This window comes from Lycium ferocissimum, unplaced genomic scaffold (assembly GCF_029784015.1).
Source record: "Lycium ferocissimum isolate CSIRO_LF1 unplaced genomic scaffold, AGI_CSIRO_Lferr_CH_V1 ctg4697, whole genome shotgun sequence".
Taxonomy (NCBI): Eukaryota; Viridiplantae; Streptophyta; class Magnoliopsida; order Solanales; family Solanaceae; genus Lycium; species Lycium ferocissimum.
Genome location: NW_026725747.1, coordinates 12,189 through 28,750, shown reverse-complemented (window position 1 = coordinate 28,750; position 16,562 = coordinate 12,189). Strand labels below are relative to the sequence as shown.

At 36.2% G+C, this 16,562-nt stretch overlaps 2 protein-coding genes and 1 long non-coding RNA gene across 3 annotated transcripts; 2 read left to right on the top strand and 1 right to left on the bottom strand.

Annotated features, from left to right (window-relative positions):
• Positions 1–334: 334 nt before the first annotated feature.
• On the top strand, positions 335–5,651 carry LOC132044516 (boron transporter 4-like). Its single transcript, XM_059435012.1, has 14 exons — positions 335–433; positions 1,274–1,382; positions 1,482–1,564; positions 1,663–1,855; positions 1,948–2,086; positions 2,290–2,455; positions 2,531–2,697; positions 2,778–2,951; positions 3,039–3,134; positions 3,236–3,352; positions 3,611–3,924; positions 4,562–4,841; positions 4,937–5,074; positions 5,349–5,651. The coding sequence occupies exons 2-14, from the start codon at positions 1,276–1,278 to the stop codon at positions 5,382–5,384; spliced, it is 2,010 nt and encodes a 669-aa protein (XP_059290995.1). The 5' UTR covers positions 335–433; positions 1,274–1,275; the 3' UTR covers positions 5,385–5,651.
• A 5,042-nt stretch (positions 5,652–10,693) lies between these two features.
• Positions 10,694–14,605, top strand: LOC132044514 (protein DUF642 L-GALACTONO-1,4-LACTONE-RESPONSIVE GENE 2-like). Its single transcript, XM_059435011.1, has 3 exons — positions 10,694–10,839; positions 13,197–13,712; positions 13,827–14,605. Exons 1-3 carry the CDS (start codon positions 10,764–10,766, stop codon positions 14,351–14,353), a joined length of 1,119 nt encoding a protein of 372 aa, XP_059290994.1. The 5' UTR covers positions 10,694–10,763; the 3' UTR covers positions 14,354–14,605.
• Positions 13,742–16,107, bottom strand: LOC132044515 (uncharacterized). The gene is made up of 3 exons (XR_009412206.1): positions 15,970–16,107; positions 15,215–15,412; positions 13,742–14,309 (listed from the first exon to the last, which is right to left on the bottom strand). It is a non-coding gene; the product is annotated as an uncharacterized LOC132044515 (long non-coding RNA).
• Between the last annotated feature and the right edge of the window lie 455 nt (positions 16,108–16,562).

Below are 16,562 nucleotides of genomic sequence, written 5' to 3'. Positions count from 1 at the left end.
CATAACATAATCTTAATCTGTGAGAAAACTTAAAATAATTAGCTCAGGTCGTCACGTCTGACCTTTGAGTTCTATACCACTATAGCATTATTTTTATTTTAGTTGAAAAAAATATATTATTTTTGTTTTAAACTAATTTAATTGTCTTCTTCTCAGAGACGTGGCCAGCTAGCCAATTGACGCAGAGTCTCAGAGATTTTCTGTTCCAAATAAGCTCAGGCACAAGAGTACAAGTTTTGGTAAGGTGTTTTAAGGTCCTACTAGCCAGTAATAGTTCCTGTCTATTCCTATAAGTAGCTTAGTTCTCTAAACGAGCAAAATACTACTTATAAGCCACTGATAACCTTTGTTTGAGTAACAAACAGAAGTCTCTTGAAAAACTTCCCCTTCATAATTTCAAGCCTTTTTCTTGGTAAAGTGAAACAAATATCAGGTAACTAACGGTTCTTTCATATGGCTTCAACTCATCATTTCGTCCACTTAGGGGTGTGTTTGATACAAAAAATAAGTGATTTTTTTTTTTGTATTTGGTACGTAAGTGGAAAATATTGTCCAAAAAGCATTTGTTGTATATAATCTAGGCAAAAACAACGGGGATGGGCATGGGAGGTAAGGTGTGGGGGAAGTGTAGTGGGGGGTTTTTGTGGGTGGGGGCAGGATGTGTTGGAGGGTGGGGAGACAATTAGCGTAGAATGCCACTTGTTAAACTTGTTTTCCCTGGTTCCACGAAAGTCATTTTCCTTATTTTAAAATAATCTGTTTTCCTAGAGAAAATATTTTCCTAAAATTTTTGACTAACCAAACATGGGAAAATTGTAAAACTCCATATTAAATACACCTTTAATCTTTGAACAAAAGATGAATGCATGTTGTGTCAAGTGTATTTGAATCCTGCATAGAACTGGAATTTATTCTTCTTGTTCTGCTATTTTCCTTTTCTAGGCACATTTTTTCCACGAAATATGGACTTAATAGTGGTAAGAACATAAATGCTGAACCAATCGAACTTAAATTTGGCTCGAGCAAAAAGGTCGAATGCATCAAATTTAAATTTTGGACAGAAATAACAAATATTAATGCATGTTCTATCTTTGATTCATATACAGAACTAGAATTTAGTAAGTGATACATTACATGCCATGTATACTGTCAAGAAATCCCATGATAAAGTAACACTAAAACTACTAGTATGTAACAATTTTAAAATTCTATGTTTTCTGTATTTTGATTGATGAATACTTATTTTTCCGTTATATTTTTTGTGGTTCACCAGAGATGAAGTGTCATCTTGGAACTCCATTCAAAGGCATTGCAGAGGATATTCGAGGACGAGTATCTTGCTACAAGCAGGATTGGATTGCTGGAATTAGATCCGGAATAGGGTAATTATTTTTCTCTAGTTGTTTTTAAACAGTTTTTTGTAAATGATTAATTTATATATGTTTCTTGATTCTAATCTAACTGCTACTTCTGTATGCCAGGATATTGGCTCCAACTACCTACATGTTTTTTGCATCTGCTCTTCCAGTGATTGCTTTTGGAGAACAGTTGAGCAGAGATACAGGTTCTTTTACATTTCAAATTTTTGACGAGAGCAATTTTCCAAAGGCAATCAAACGCGTTTCTAATCATTAGTTTTCCAATAAACTATTTGCATTTTAGATGGGAGCCTGAGTACTGTGGAAACTTTAGCTTCTACAGCAATTTGTGGTATCATTCACTCTATACTCGGTGGGCAACCTCTTATGATACTAGGAGTTGCAGAACCTACTATTATTATGTACAGTTACTTGTACAAGTTTGCTAAAGGAAGAGAAGATTTGGGACAGACCCTTTACTTAGCTTGGACTGGATGGTATGTTAGAATTATGTTCAATTTTCATGTAAGGTTGTTTTTTGATAGACAATATCTCATGATTTCTCATATCTATGATGTAATTTTTGCAGGGTTTGTGTCTGGATAGCTCTTATGTTGTTTCTTCTAGCAATATTCAATGCCTGCTCTATTATCAGTAAATTTACAAGGATTGCTGGGGAGACTTTTGGCATGCTTATCTCGGTGCTTTTCATTCAAGAGGCGATTAAGGTACTCTAACTGCATAAACAGGAAATTTTTTAGGGCTTTTTCATTTTTGGCCTGTCCGCCGAAACTGTATACGGGTGCTAGCCAAAATACAAAACCTATCCGTATATTTTATGTTTATTTTGTGTATGTATATCATATGTACATATGTATATTTTGTGTATACAATATGTATATCAGAAAGCATTTGTATTTTGACTTTGTAGGGAATAGTGAGCGAGTTTAGCATCCCTAAAGCTGAGGATCCAAGTTCAGAGATATATCAATTCCGTTGGCTTTACACAAATGGGCTACTTGGAATCATATTCACCTTTGGCCTTCTCTGCACAGCCTTAAAGAGCAGAAAAGCAAGGTCATGGTGGTACGGCACAGGTTAGTAATCCAAACATTTGAATAGTATCAATATGTTGTCACTTCATCAAAGTAACATGTCTCTAATTAAATCAGGCTGGATTAGAAGCTTCATCGCGGATTATGGAGTTCCTTTAATGGTTCTCATGTGGTCAGTACTCTCATTTATCGTGCCAAGTGAAGTTCCATCCGGAGTTCCTAGAACGCTCTATAGTCCCCTTCCTTGGGAATCGGCATCTTTATATCACTGGACTGTAATTAAGGTCTGAAAAACTGTTCAAAGGTTCCCTCTTCGATTAATCAATGAGAAATGTTAAACTTTAACACATAACAACAACTGCAGGATATGGGGAAGGTTCCTCCAGCATACATATTTGCTGCCATAATACCAGCTGTGATGATAGCCGGACTATATTTCTTCGACCACAGTGTTGCTTCGCAGATGGCACAACAAAAAGAGTTCAACTTAAAGAATCCTTCTTCTTATCATTATGATATCTTGCTCTTGGGATTTATGGTATCGATTTTTTCTACTTTTCTACTTGTATATATCAATGTTTCAATAATCAAGATTAATGACAAGGGTTGATACTTCGTGCCACAGACTTTGCTATGTGGTTTGATTGGATTGCCTCCTTCAAATGGCGTCCTGCCACAGTCCCCTATGCATACTAAAAGTTTGGCTGTTCTTAAGAAACAGGTATATATATATTTAGCTTGTCTGTGATTGTTATGATACTTACTATGTTGCCTCTAGTGCTGCTACATCGAATTTTAAACACTGATGTGCTCCTAAACTAGCTTATCCGGAAGAAGATGGTTGAAAGTGCGAAGGAGAGTATCAAACGAAAAGCTAGCAACTCCGAAATCTATGGCAGCATGCAAGCTGTATTCATAGAGATCGATAGTTCACCTGTTGTAAGTTTATCTACTCAGTTTGTTTTAGCATTTGCAGAATTGAACTATTGTGTTTTAGTTAGATAAGCCTAACTCTGAGCCAATTGATCAAATTCTTGATCATGTTCACTTTTCAAATACTACTAGTATCCAATACTAGTAGTAATTAGACTAAGTTTGAGCTTTATAGCATCAATGTTTCACTAAGTTTGAGCTTTATAGCATCAATGTTTCACTAAGTTTGAGCTTTATAGCATCAATGTTTCTCACCTATTGCAGAATGAAGTAGCTACAGAGTTGAAACACTTGAAAGAGGCAATAATGAAACGTGAAATTGAAAATGCAAATGGCATATTCGATCCTGAGAAGCATATTGATGCTTACTTGCCCGTTCGAGTCAATGAACAAAGAGTGAGCAATCTATTGCAGTCCCTACTAGTGGCAACGTCAGTAGGTGCTATGCCAATAACAAAGAAGATACCAACCTCAGTTCTTTGGGGATATTTCGCCTACATGGCTATTGACAGCTTGCCAGGAAATCAACTATGGGAAAGAATCTTGCTTCTCTTCATCACCCCTGGCAGGAGATTTAAGTGAGTTCATTTGTGGTGTATGATCATTGAAGTAATTAACTAAATTTATCAAGTCTTGTTCTTTTGCACCCAAGGGAGGTGCCTAGTGGTATAGGTTGAGAACCTTGAGGTCTCAGGTTCAAATCCCAATGGAGGCCAAAACCACTAGGTAATTTCTTCTCATTTGTCCAGGCCTTGATGGACAGAGTAACCTGGTACCTGTGTTGGTCGGAGGTAGCAGGTACCCCGTGGAATTAGTCGAGGTGTCTGGCCCAGACACCACGGATAAAAAAAGTTGTTCTTTTTAACTACAGTACTTTCAAAATAAAAAGGAAGTTGTTGTAATGGCCTCAAACCCAACAACCAAGCATAATCATTCGCTGGACCAAATATTTGGGGCCTCACGGTTTTGTCCGCTAGAGCTTTAACCAAAAGGTTCCTTGACAGTTGAATTCCTGAAGTTGCTTTTTGTAACCTTAGCTTTCCCTTCCAGGGATTTTGCCTAGGGAAAGTTTGACAATGAACCTCCTTTTGAGTTCAACCGCGATTCATAGGCTGTTACAACTTTTGATCACAAATAAAAACACACACTCTCCATTTTTTTAAATATGACAGATTATGTGACTTACTCAACTAACCTGAGTGATCATGATGGCAGGATCCTTGCAGGGTTTCATGCATCTTTCATGGAATCAGTACCATTCAGATGCATCGCAATCTTCACAGTTTTCCAATTGGTATATTTACTTGTGATCTTTGGAGTCACATGGATTCCCATAGCTGGCATTCTATTCCCCTTGCCATTATTTCTCCTCATAAGCATAAGGCAGCATTTGCTTCCCAAGTTGTTCCACCCTCGTCATTTGCAAGAACTCGATGCAGCTGAGTATGAGGAAATTGCTGGCGCTCCACAACGTGTGCTTAGCTTCTCTTTCAGGGTAATTCAAAAGTGTCAATTCTGCTAAATTTTGGATTTTAATGTCTTAAAAAGATCTATCAGCTTATGAACCGTCAAAATACTTGCTGTTATTAGGAAAGTGAGGTAATAATTCCTGGCACTGACGAAGGCAAAACAGAGATATGTGATGCTGAGATTTTGGATGAACTTACAACCAGCAGAGGAGAGTTGAAAGTCAGGACTGTCAGCTTCAGCGAAGATAAGCGCCCACAGGTACCTTTAAAATAAATATCACAACATAACTCAACATAAAGTCAGTGAAATCTAACTACAGTCAGACCTCTCTACAACAATCATTCTCTATAACAACAAACCAAGTGTTTCTTTGAACTGATTTTTCATGTTACGTTATATTATATGTTCTCTGTAACAATATTTTCCTATAGCAACCAAAGTATATAGGCAAACGATGTTGTTATACATAGAGAAGTCTTAACTGTAATTTTAAAATATGATTGTGAATATGACATTTACATAAATTTTGCAGGTTTATCCAACTGCGGACAGTATAGAATCTGAGTAAAGAGTTGGATCACTTTTTATGGTATATAAATTAGGGACAAGTCACAAGGTGAATATATAGTGATGAAACAGGTACTGAATCTTGCACATCTACTATGGAGCAAATGGAAATTCGGAGCAAAAAGATGTGAAGATATCTGTTGTTCTAGATTCTAGAGAATTTTGTTATGTTTGGGGTGGTATATATATCACTAGTAGCATGTGCCCATAGATGTACAGTGTATAATGTTATAGATTATAGATCTAGCATGAGATGAACTTTGTGTTACATCTTGTGGCCCAAACCGAAAAAATTACTGCCTAGATTTCAAAGTTTGCATTTGTTGTTTCCTGATCTGATCTACGGTTCTCTTTGTAAACGTTTTATATACCAACATGTTTTTGAGATTCTACTACAAACTTAGTGTTGCAGTTGACAGTATGTTTTGGTTGCATGATTGGTAGGCCTGGACTTTTTTGGGCTTTCGCAGAATCCAAACTTAAAACAATTTTTTGCGCGGATTGCCCTTCTTGTGGTCTTTAAATTTTAGCCCTTATATTTGTAGTCTTTAAATTTTGCCCTTCATATTTGTGACCTTTAAGTTTTACCCTTCGCTTGGAAAGGTGGGTAAATACCTGAGGTTCTGGGTTCGAACCCCGCTCAGGCATAAAATAAAAAAATAATTTTGCAAGGCAGGGCTGGAGAGTGTGTATGCCGGATCCGGCATACAATCCTTAAGGAAAAACTAAGATTATCAGCTGACGGGGCATAACTAATTCGCAAGGGCAAATGTATTTGAAGGTGTGTATGCCGGATCCGACATACAATCCTTAAGGAAAAAACTAAAATTATGCCGAGGGGATAACTAAAAGTCTGCCTATAATAATGCAAACTTTTCCTTAAGGCATAGTTTAGTTATGCCTTATGGGGCAGATTTTTAGTTAAGGCATAACCAAAAGTATGCCCATAAGGCAGAACTTTTAGTTATGTCTTATGGGGCACACTTTTAGTTAAGACATAACTAAAAATATGTTTCATAAGACGGAACTTTTCCTAAAGGCATAGCTAAAAGTTTGCCTTGAAAAGTAAAAAAAATAAAATATATGCCTCAAGGCAAATTCTGCCCCCATCGGCATAATCTTAGTTTTTCCAAAGATCGTATGTCGATCCGACATACGTGCCCCCCACCCGCTCCCCCGCGAAATTATTTTTTTATTTTATGCCTGAGCGGGGATTCGAACCCAGAACCTCACCTTTCCAAGCGAAATCAAAACTTAAAGACCACAAATATGAGGGGAAAAATTTAAAGACCACAAATATGAGGGGTAAAATTTAAAGACCACCACAAAAGAAGGGCGCACTGCGAATTGCCCAACTTAAAGGGAAGTCTGGGCCCCGTTCTGTCAAAACATCACATATTGGCCCGCTTTTTGATTACGTCCTTCCCAGTTCAGTTTTTGCGCGGATTTCTCTTCATTGGGACTGGTCTTTAATTTTTGTCTCTCAAATCGCTGGTTTTTAATATTTGTTCCTATTTCTCATTTGATGAAAATTTGTGGGCTAAAGTATCCTTATTCGCCTAGGCCTTGTTGGGCAAAGTTGCATATAAATTATGCCTTGTCCGGCATAGTTCTGTAGAAATGAAGTCATCCAACATAAGTTGTGTAGTAACTAATTCACTCGATATAAGTTTATAAAAACTTTGTCTTGTCCCAAGATAAGTTCTGTAGAAGTGAAGTTATCTTGGGATAACTTAATGAAACTTTGCCTTGCGAAATTAGGTCATAGATCCAAATTTTTTTTTCTGTTTTTTCAATATCAGAGGTGATTTCGGCCACTTTTTGTTACTTCAAGTGCCGAAAGGCAAAAATTAAAGATCAACAATTTGAGGGACAAAATTGAAGACCACCCAAAGATAGGGTCATTCGTGCGAATTGCTCTTCCCAGTTCCCACACCAGGTAAAAGCCCAAGTACTAATTCAATTGCTAACGAAGATGGAGTTTGGGTCAACTCAGAGCATAGGATATGATCATTTTTTTACGCGGATTGTCCTTCATTTGGGGTGGTCTTTAATTTTTCCCTCTCAAATTTTTGCATGAACAGTCTTGCAAATTCTGCCTTAAGGCCCAATTCTTTTGCGAAACCGCCTAAGGTTGAATTGCAGGCGCAGGCGCAAAAATTAAATAAAGACCAATTTGAGGGACAAAAATTAAAGACCACCTCCAGTGAAGGGCAATCCTGCAAATTGCCCGGATATGATCACATGGCGGACCTGAAGTTTGGCAAAGTTTCTGGAGGGTCAAAAGTACTTGTTTAATTGTTTTTTAAACCGTCATTTAATAAGATATTGTTCTATAAAAGGAAATATATTTAAGTAATAATTTTGCATAAATTAGAATGGATGAAATTACCTTATAACACTCTTGTTTTTAAACTATGTATTTGAAGACGATTCTGATGAAAAGTAACTCAAAGCAAGTCATTTTTACGAAGTTTTAACCTCAAATCAATTATAATGTCAGAAAAATTTTCCAGAGCTGAATTTACCTCTTAAGCCCTTGCCTTTTTGACGCGCATAGAGCCTAGAGGCAACCTTCTTTAGTCCGTGTAGTTACGGGTTTCCTGCGCCTTGACTTCAACATTGTCCGAATTTAAGGGTGCTTCTTTGTTTGAATACACAAATGACAAAACAGAACAACGATTGATCTCTGAATTTCTTGCAAAATGCCCTACATGACACACTCCTAAGTTCTACCATACTAAAGATGGAAAATTGCTTACATTATACACGTTGCATGGAGCCACCTTACTCCTTTGTCTAATTATCAATTGCACATGTATAATTGCCCACCGCAAACAAAGTGCCAAGCTTAAGGAGAAGACATCGGAGAATTAAATAAAGAGGCTTGGAATCACTTGGATGCTAATCATGTTTTAACAATCTCGGATGTAGGGGCGCTGGGTGCCGGGGAAGGTTGTTCTCCCATAATAATTCGGAGTTGCATAAATGGCCTATTTTTGAAGTCACTCCTTGAATTTTTTCATTCAATATAAGTTAAATTTGTTTATGAAAACACAATAAGAACTACTGATTAAAAAAATAAAAAATAAAAAAAAAATGGACCTAACTCAATTCGAAAAGTTAAGTTATAAGGATTGTTCAAGATCGTATAAGGACACCAAATAACCTATCAACCACAGATGTAAGACCTCAACACGCCTCCAATGCGCAGGGCTAGACATAATTTGGAACGTGAATAACATAAGATCAGAATCAATATCGAGTAAATCATGAATTGGATGGATCTGACTCTAATAGCATGAAAAGATATGAACCTTGAACCTAACTCAACACAAAAAGTAATTAGCTTATGCGAGGTAAGAATTGTGTAACACCCCATAAGGAGACCCAAAAATTTATCACCCCTGATGCGGGAACACAACAATTACTCCTCAATCCCAAATAAATTAGAGACAATTATAACAATTCTCACTAATTATGTTTCTTTCATTAAAATTCATGATAAATTTGTCTGCGAATAAAAATAAAAAGCAAAAGGTATTTATCTAACTATTTTTAAAGGTGACATTTTGGCCAACTGAATAAATAGGAACAGGATTTAAAGAGTAACATGAAAATGGAGATACGCTTCAAATAATCCTCAAAATTCAATCCGGAGGCTGCACATGGCTTGTCTCAGTATCAGATCTTGAATATAATATCTCCTACGCTGGAAAGAAATATATAATGTCTTCTATTCCCGATTTCTCTTATTCATTATTCACTTTCCTTACTTTGTTCTCTGGTTGACGCGTAAATTATGTACAATTATTTAATTTTTAAAATTGAGGATAAAACCGTGAATGATGGGAAGACAAAAATAAAAGAAAAACTTTGGTGAAATTAAATTTCTGTTACCCAAGTAGAATGTGAATTAGACTGCCACTGCAATCCCACCTCTGTCATATAAAAAGGATTAATAGTATGATCAGTTTTGTGTTTTAAAGTCATTATTATACAGTATATCTACGAGGATATTTGCGTCATCATCTGCTTGAGATCTTGGTAACTACCTTCCTAATTAATGAACCAAAACAAATATTATCCTGCCACAGACCATGTGCTCAAGGTAGGCTGCCATCTTGAGTTTCTTTGCATCCGTTTGTTATATGCATCAAGTTCTTTTGGAAAAATAGATTTACAGTGTAATGCAGCAGTTATTTTAGTTATATGATTTCTTTTTGTAGAAGATATGTAAATAAAGTTTATGAGATTTCTGTATGGTTATATAATTTTATTCAAAGGGTTGTAAGTAGATATAGGAGACCATTTCCTTAATTCTCATGGTCAGACCGAGAAAAGAAAAATTAATCAAAAAAGAGAATGGATGTAGTGGTGGGGCCAGAATTTCACTAAAAGAAGTCAAAATATTTCACCTTTTAAAATGATTCAACATATGGTATATATACATTAAAAAGTTGACCTATTATACAATATAATTTTTGAAAAACTAATATTAATTGATCCCCTTAAACCCACCACTAAACGCAAGCCCGCTAGTACAAGAAGCATAAGATGCCAAAACTTTATCGAACTAACTAAATTTGCAATTAAAATACGATAAAAAGGGGTAAATGTAGAATACATTTTTGCCGTGAAAACCCCAACGAATGAATCGCAGTACGTTAAGGGTTAGTGTCAATTGCATGACAATTATTTATTTATATATTGAAAGATGCAAAAGGAGAATGAAAATGCCAAGGCCAGCTGCCCTCTGGCTGAGAATCAGATAAGACCTTCCCTTGATTCTAATTCCACATTACTAGGTAATTAAAGGTAAGATGGAAATTAAAAAATGAGCACGCAACAATAATATCACTTAATTCAAGATATTCCATCTGCATGAGATCAAATCATGGCTGTCATTGACCCACCAAAACGTGCAAGATGCTTGAACACAAAATCATCTCCCTAGATTGCGTTCAGCTTAAATTGAAGATTATTGGGTAAATTCTGCTTAAATGAAAGAACTTATACTTAAAAAACATTAAGTAAACAAAGAAACCTTTATTCCTTCATAATACCTTTAAAACCCTTTAAATAAATGAAGCGAGACATTATATATTCCGACATTTTACGATTAGTAAGGATATTGATTAGTTCTATTTAAATAGTTTTTGATTTCTTTTTGGTCTTTGTTCCTCGGCATGGGAAGTGCACGTGCAACCTGTTGCTTCCTTGGACCAGCTACGAAAGAGCAACATGCTGGTGGCAGTAACCGTAAATTCCACCAATCTAAGGGGCAATTTAACTAACACAATTTCATAAAAGCCAATCGAAATGTTGTGAATTTTCGTCCAACATATCCCTCTCTTTTTCTCCCTTTCTTCCACAATATATGAAAATGAATACGGCAATATTGAATATAGTGCTGCTCTTTGCCACTATAAATGTCGCTTTATCTGTAGATGATGGTGAGTTTCTTTTCATTCTCTCTTTTTCATTTCCGCTACTGAGAAATATGCATGCAGTTTTTTGTAATAACTCATTTAGCATATGATTTAACTTATATTCATCCACAGTACAGATAAATTTTTATATCAGTAGCGTAATTTAACTTACTTTAGTACATTGCTTGTGATCTTACATCTCAAGTAACTAATCTTACTTCTTATAAATAGTTTAAGCTAAGTTACATGATAGTTAAAAAAAGTTATGTGTCAATAATGGCGGAGCTTGGTGGAAGAGGGAGATTCAATTGAATCTCCTTCGTTGAAAAATTGTGTCTATGCATATAAAAGCAGTTGAATTCTTCAACGTAGGAGGAAATTTTAGTGAGGTGATGAAAGGGTTCGAATATTACTTTGTCACAAGTTTAATTCTCACGTGTGATATTCTTTTTTCTTTTGTTTTTGTTTTGAATATCCTAATAAATTTCTGCCTCGGCCACGAACACGATGTTCTAACGTATTGTGACATGCAAGTTTGACTCCTTATCCCTTGCTTGTAATTCTGCATTTACTTGGTTTTTGTTTGTTTGGACTTCGGAGATTTAATTTATTTCTACCAGAATTTAGGTATGATCTAGGTTCTATGGCAATGATTAGTCATGTAGTATATAGAAGAAAAAACCTTAAACCATTCATTCAGAGAAATTTATCGAATATCTGAATCCAACTCCTTGTTATGATTTACTGTAAAAAGCAGAGACATATCTAAACTTTGCTTTCTTCTTCATTTTAGATATGTTTCCTAGAAGATCTATGATTGAATATCGCAAACAGATAAACACACATATAAAGAGGCAAGAATATTGAAAAAAATAAAAAATAAAAGAATACTATGAAAATCACTGGGATGTCAAACTTTATTCCCATCTGCTGGGATTGGTGGTGAGTGGTGAGTTCAGGAGATTAAATACTCATGGACCGTCCTACGTACAAGTTACTACTTAGCTAGAAGGCAATTAATGCTAGCAAGATAGATGCAGTGGTTGTTTCTTCAAACAAAGATTTTGGAGATTATTTTCATGCACAAGTTTCTGCGTTTTGCACATGAATCTTTATGGCGATTGGGCTATAACTGCTTGGGAGTCGGAATAATATAGTGTATCGCTGAATAACTAGTTACTACTACAGTATTCAAAATTTTGAAATTTATGAATTCCTACAATAATTTTAAATTAACTTTACAATAATAACAAAATTCACAATCAAATATTTATAAAGATTCAGTGAATTTTAATACATTTACGTGACAAATAAAAATTACTGAATTTTCGTGAACCCTTGTCTTATTTTCAGACAAGGGGCTGAATCATATAACAGTTTCCAGCCCCACCGAAAACGACTGACTTGATTTTCTTTAAGGTTTTAATCTTGGTTCATATGGTGTCAATCAATTTCAAGGACATCAAGGTAATCAGTCTTTGTCCCACTAATAAACATTTTTTAGAACTACATATACATCTCCATTTTTTTAAAACATATAAGTAGGACAATCAATTCAATTTCCATAAAGTATAACTCTTACTCAACAATATCCTCAATGATATCCTGTATGTGTAATTACCCATTTCATCCAGTTTCGTTATTACCCTATTGATTTTTACCACGTGTCACCTCTTATATTTAATTGCAAGATCCAGCCTTGCCAGTTGCCACCGATCTCCCGGCACCAAGTTGTCACATCATATTTACTACCCCACATCTGGTTTCTTCTAATAAAATAATTGATAGTTAGTGCCCTAAACCGGAAAACGTAGCTGGTAAGCTTACTAATGTTGGCTTGTTCCTCATGCAAGCCACGTTACATGAAGTTAAGGCACACGGAAAAGAGAAAAACAAAAGAACCTAGTGCAATGGTCTTACTTTGTTCACGTGACTACTGACATACAAACATGTGATGAACTGATGGCAACAATCGTGACATTCCATCTGGTTTAATGTAACTTAAAATAAATTGTCTTATTACATAGCTGACTCATGCTTCAACAGGTATGCGGTTAATCAGAGGCTCAGAGCATGAGTACAATTGCTTGGGAGCTTATGATTTCATATTCTATTTCACTAACTTAGATCCCCCTTCAAGTTCAAGCAAGGTCCACGGTTAAAGAATATTAGATTATAGAATTTTAACTTATATTCATTGATAGCATAGCTTTTTTTACATATTGGTGTAGCTTTACCTGCTATAATAGGTCATTTACCATACTGTAATTGGCTTTCAGTAACCTGATAGCATAAAAATATTAATATTGTCAGGTATATTAGTTATACTATTTACTATAGCCTGGTTATATATGTAACTTTTCTACCTGATGGTTGATCAGGATTATTGCCTAATGGCAACTTCGAGCAAGGTCCAAAACCATCACAATTGAAGGGCACAAAAGTGACAGACCCTCACGCAATACCCCACTGGGAATTATCAGGCTATGTAGAATACATTAAAGCAGGCCAAACACAAGGTGACATGCTGCTTCCAGTGCCCGAAGGAGCTTTTGCTGTTAGGCTGGGGGAAGACGCATCCATCAAGACCAGAGTCGTGAATGTGACTAAGGGAACTTTCTACTCTCTATCTTTCAACTTTGCTAGGACCTGTGCTCAAGAAGAGAAACTCAATGTGTCGGTGTCGCCTAGTACTGAGCCTAATGACTGGGGAATGCTCCCTATGCAGACAATGTATAGTAGTGATGGTTGGGACTCCTATTCGTGGGGTTTCTTGGCCCAAGCTAGTGAAATTGAAATCACGTTACACAATCCAGCAATTGAGAAGGACCCAGCTTGTGGCCCACTCATTGATTTCATCGCTCTCAAGGCTTTAAAAAACCCACATAGACTAAAAGGTAAACTTCCTCTCTCTTGTCCATGTGCATTTAAGTTGGCAGCGTGAAACTTTTATACTATGTGTGTCTAAAAGTTAGTAAAGTTCAAATTCTGATGCATAAAATGAAAAGCAGGCAACATGTTGAAGAACGGAAACTTTGAAGAGGGTCCATATATCTTCCCCAACACAAGCTGGGGTGTTCTAATTCCACCAAACATTGAGGATGATCACTCACCTTTGCCCGGATGGATTATCGAATCACTCAAGGCAGTAAAATACGTTGATGCTGAACACTTCACCGTGCCAGAGGGCAAGCGCGCCATCGAGCTTGTGGCTGGAAGAGAAAGCGCAATAGCACAAGTAGTGAGGACTCAGAAAGGAAAAGTTTATGACCTCATGTTTTCGGTAGGAGATGCCAGCAATTCCTGCCAAGGGTCTATGCTTATAGAGGCATTTGCCGGACAGATCACTTTGAGAGTCCCCTATGAATCCACAGGTAATGGCGGATTCAAACGGGCCAAGCTTCGGTTCAAAGCAGTTTCAGAGCGCACCAGGGTCAGGTTCTTGAGCACATACTACCACATGAAGAATGATCACTCTGGCTCCTTGTGTGGTCCTGTGGTTGATGATGTGAGATTAGTCGGAGTTCGCCATCCATAAATTACATAGATCATTTACTTGGTAGTAATATAAAGTTATTACTTAAAGTTGCGTCTCCTTTTCTTTCTTATTACAGCATTTGCTTATGCGAGGGAATGAGTTACTGTTCCATGCAATGTTACAATAGCAGAGACGATCCTTTTTCTATATTGCAAAAGCAATTAGAGGGTTTAAATCATTTAGTCTTCGGTGTCATATCTTACATGTACCTACTGAATTTCAAGAAATCAAATAAAATTACCTTCATGAATACACTCATTTGCTGTCAAATTTTAATTAGATGAATCCAAACTATATCTTCTTTACTTTTTGATAAATAGGTAATCCAAACTCTGTATTAGATTCCAAAGAAGAGATAAATCTAAACAAATCAGTGCCAGGCATACTTAACAAGGTATGGTTAAGAAACTAAGCTAGGAGCACACACATTTTTCTCTACTCTTATCCATTCTAAATTGCTATTCTAGTCTGATAATCTCTGATTATCTTATCCGACAATGCAATTTAATTCCAATTTCTTTTCTTATTGATTTGTTCAGTCATCTGAAACTGAAACTCACTCGCTGTGGTCCAAAATTCACTAAGAGAGGGAAATTTAAGGTCTTCTTTTATTTTTTCTATGTACTAATAGAACAATTACCCCTCTTACTAATATCATCTCTTTTCCTATGTACTGCTTCCCCTATTCTCTAGAAATGAAGAACACCAAAAACCAGAAACAGTCTGAGAGGCAGAAAGTACTGCAAAATCGTGCATAGCTAGTCAGGAAGAGCGAAAACACAGTTTTTACCATTATGTCGAGCCCGAAAAGGTCAAAAAAAGTCAGGCATGACGGATTTTGCCAAAGTTTGTAAGGATTACCTTAGTGATAAGACCTAGATTATGAGGATGAGTACATCCATAATCAAAGCCAGAAGCTGCTTCATTAGCATAAAGCTGTGAAAATCAATCACTCAGTTTTCCGGGTCGTGAACATCTAACCTTCATCACTAGGCTCATCGACCACCTCAATTTCCGCCTCCATGGCCCTTTGTTTCTTCCTCAATTCCTCAATGTATGCTACACCAAAGAGATAGTAATAAGAAATTAGTGACATCGAGATCCACAAGCTTGGTGACCTTAAGACATACTGTCACACTTACAAAGCTCCATTTAACTTATAACAAGAGATTAATGTTTCTTCTATAGACTGACTGGAAAAGGTTAAAGCACTATGCAGAGTAACTAAACTTAGTTTGTGCAAATATATTGGTCTATGGGAAATACTGTTGAAAGACAAAGAACCTGTTTGGATGGGCTTTTTTTAAGCAACTTATCCAAACAGGCTAACTTATTTTTTTGGGCTTATTTTAAGCACAAAATGGCTTATAAGCTGGCCAGCCAAACACTCAAAAATGCTGAAAACAGCTTATAAGTTGTTTTTAGCAACTTATAAGCTAAGCCAAACGGGCTCAAAGACCCCATTATTTTCATTTCAGGAACCGATTGCTGAAGAACTAGCTCAACCAGATCTCAGTTAATAAAAATTGAATGTCACAGTAGAAGTCTCAAACAAGAATTACCACATCGCAGCACACAATTTACATAGGAAACATGGTCATAAAAACTGAAAATACCTTTGTGAGGCATGGATAACTGGATCTTCTTCGGGCTCATCTGAATAAGCAATGGTTGCAAAGTTAAGGAGCCCAACGACTCCAGCACCTATAACTGCAAATGCTCTGAAACACTTTTAAGTCCGGTAGATCCAAGCATGGATGGATGTTCATGGTTTGTAACAAATCATAGAACAATCCAGTTGGGCCATATATATTTCTTTAGCAATATAATTTGCAAAGCAGCAATGCCAATGTAAAGGTAAAAAATGTCACTACCTAAGCGGAAACTAGCACAAACCTGCAACTTCAAATGATGCATGGAATCTACACTCTCTATATATTAGCAACAGATTAGCACTTTCTCTTCTTAACAAGATACTCTTGCTTCCGTGCTTCGTATATAAAGGGTCAAAAATCTTTGTATATACTATACTAGTAATCAAAGGCAATTATATCAGGTACATTAAAATTAAAATACTCTGAACCAGAACAATGTAGTGTTACTTTTCTAATTTTAGGCACTCAAGCATTTTTCGCTCATTAAAAAGAAAAATATAACAAAAAGTTGATTAAAACTGGTTACTACAACAACAATTACATCTTAACATAAT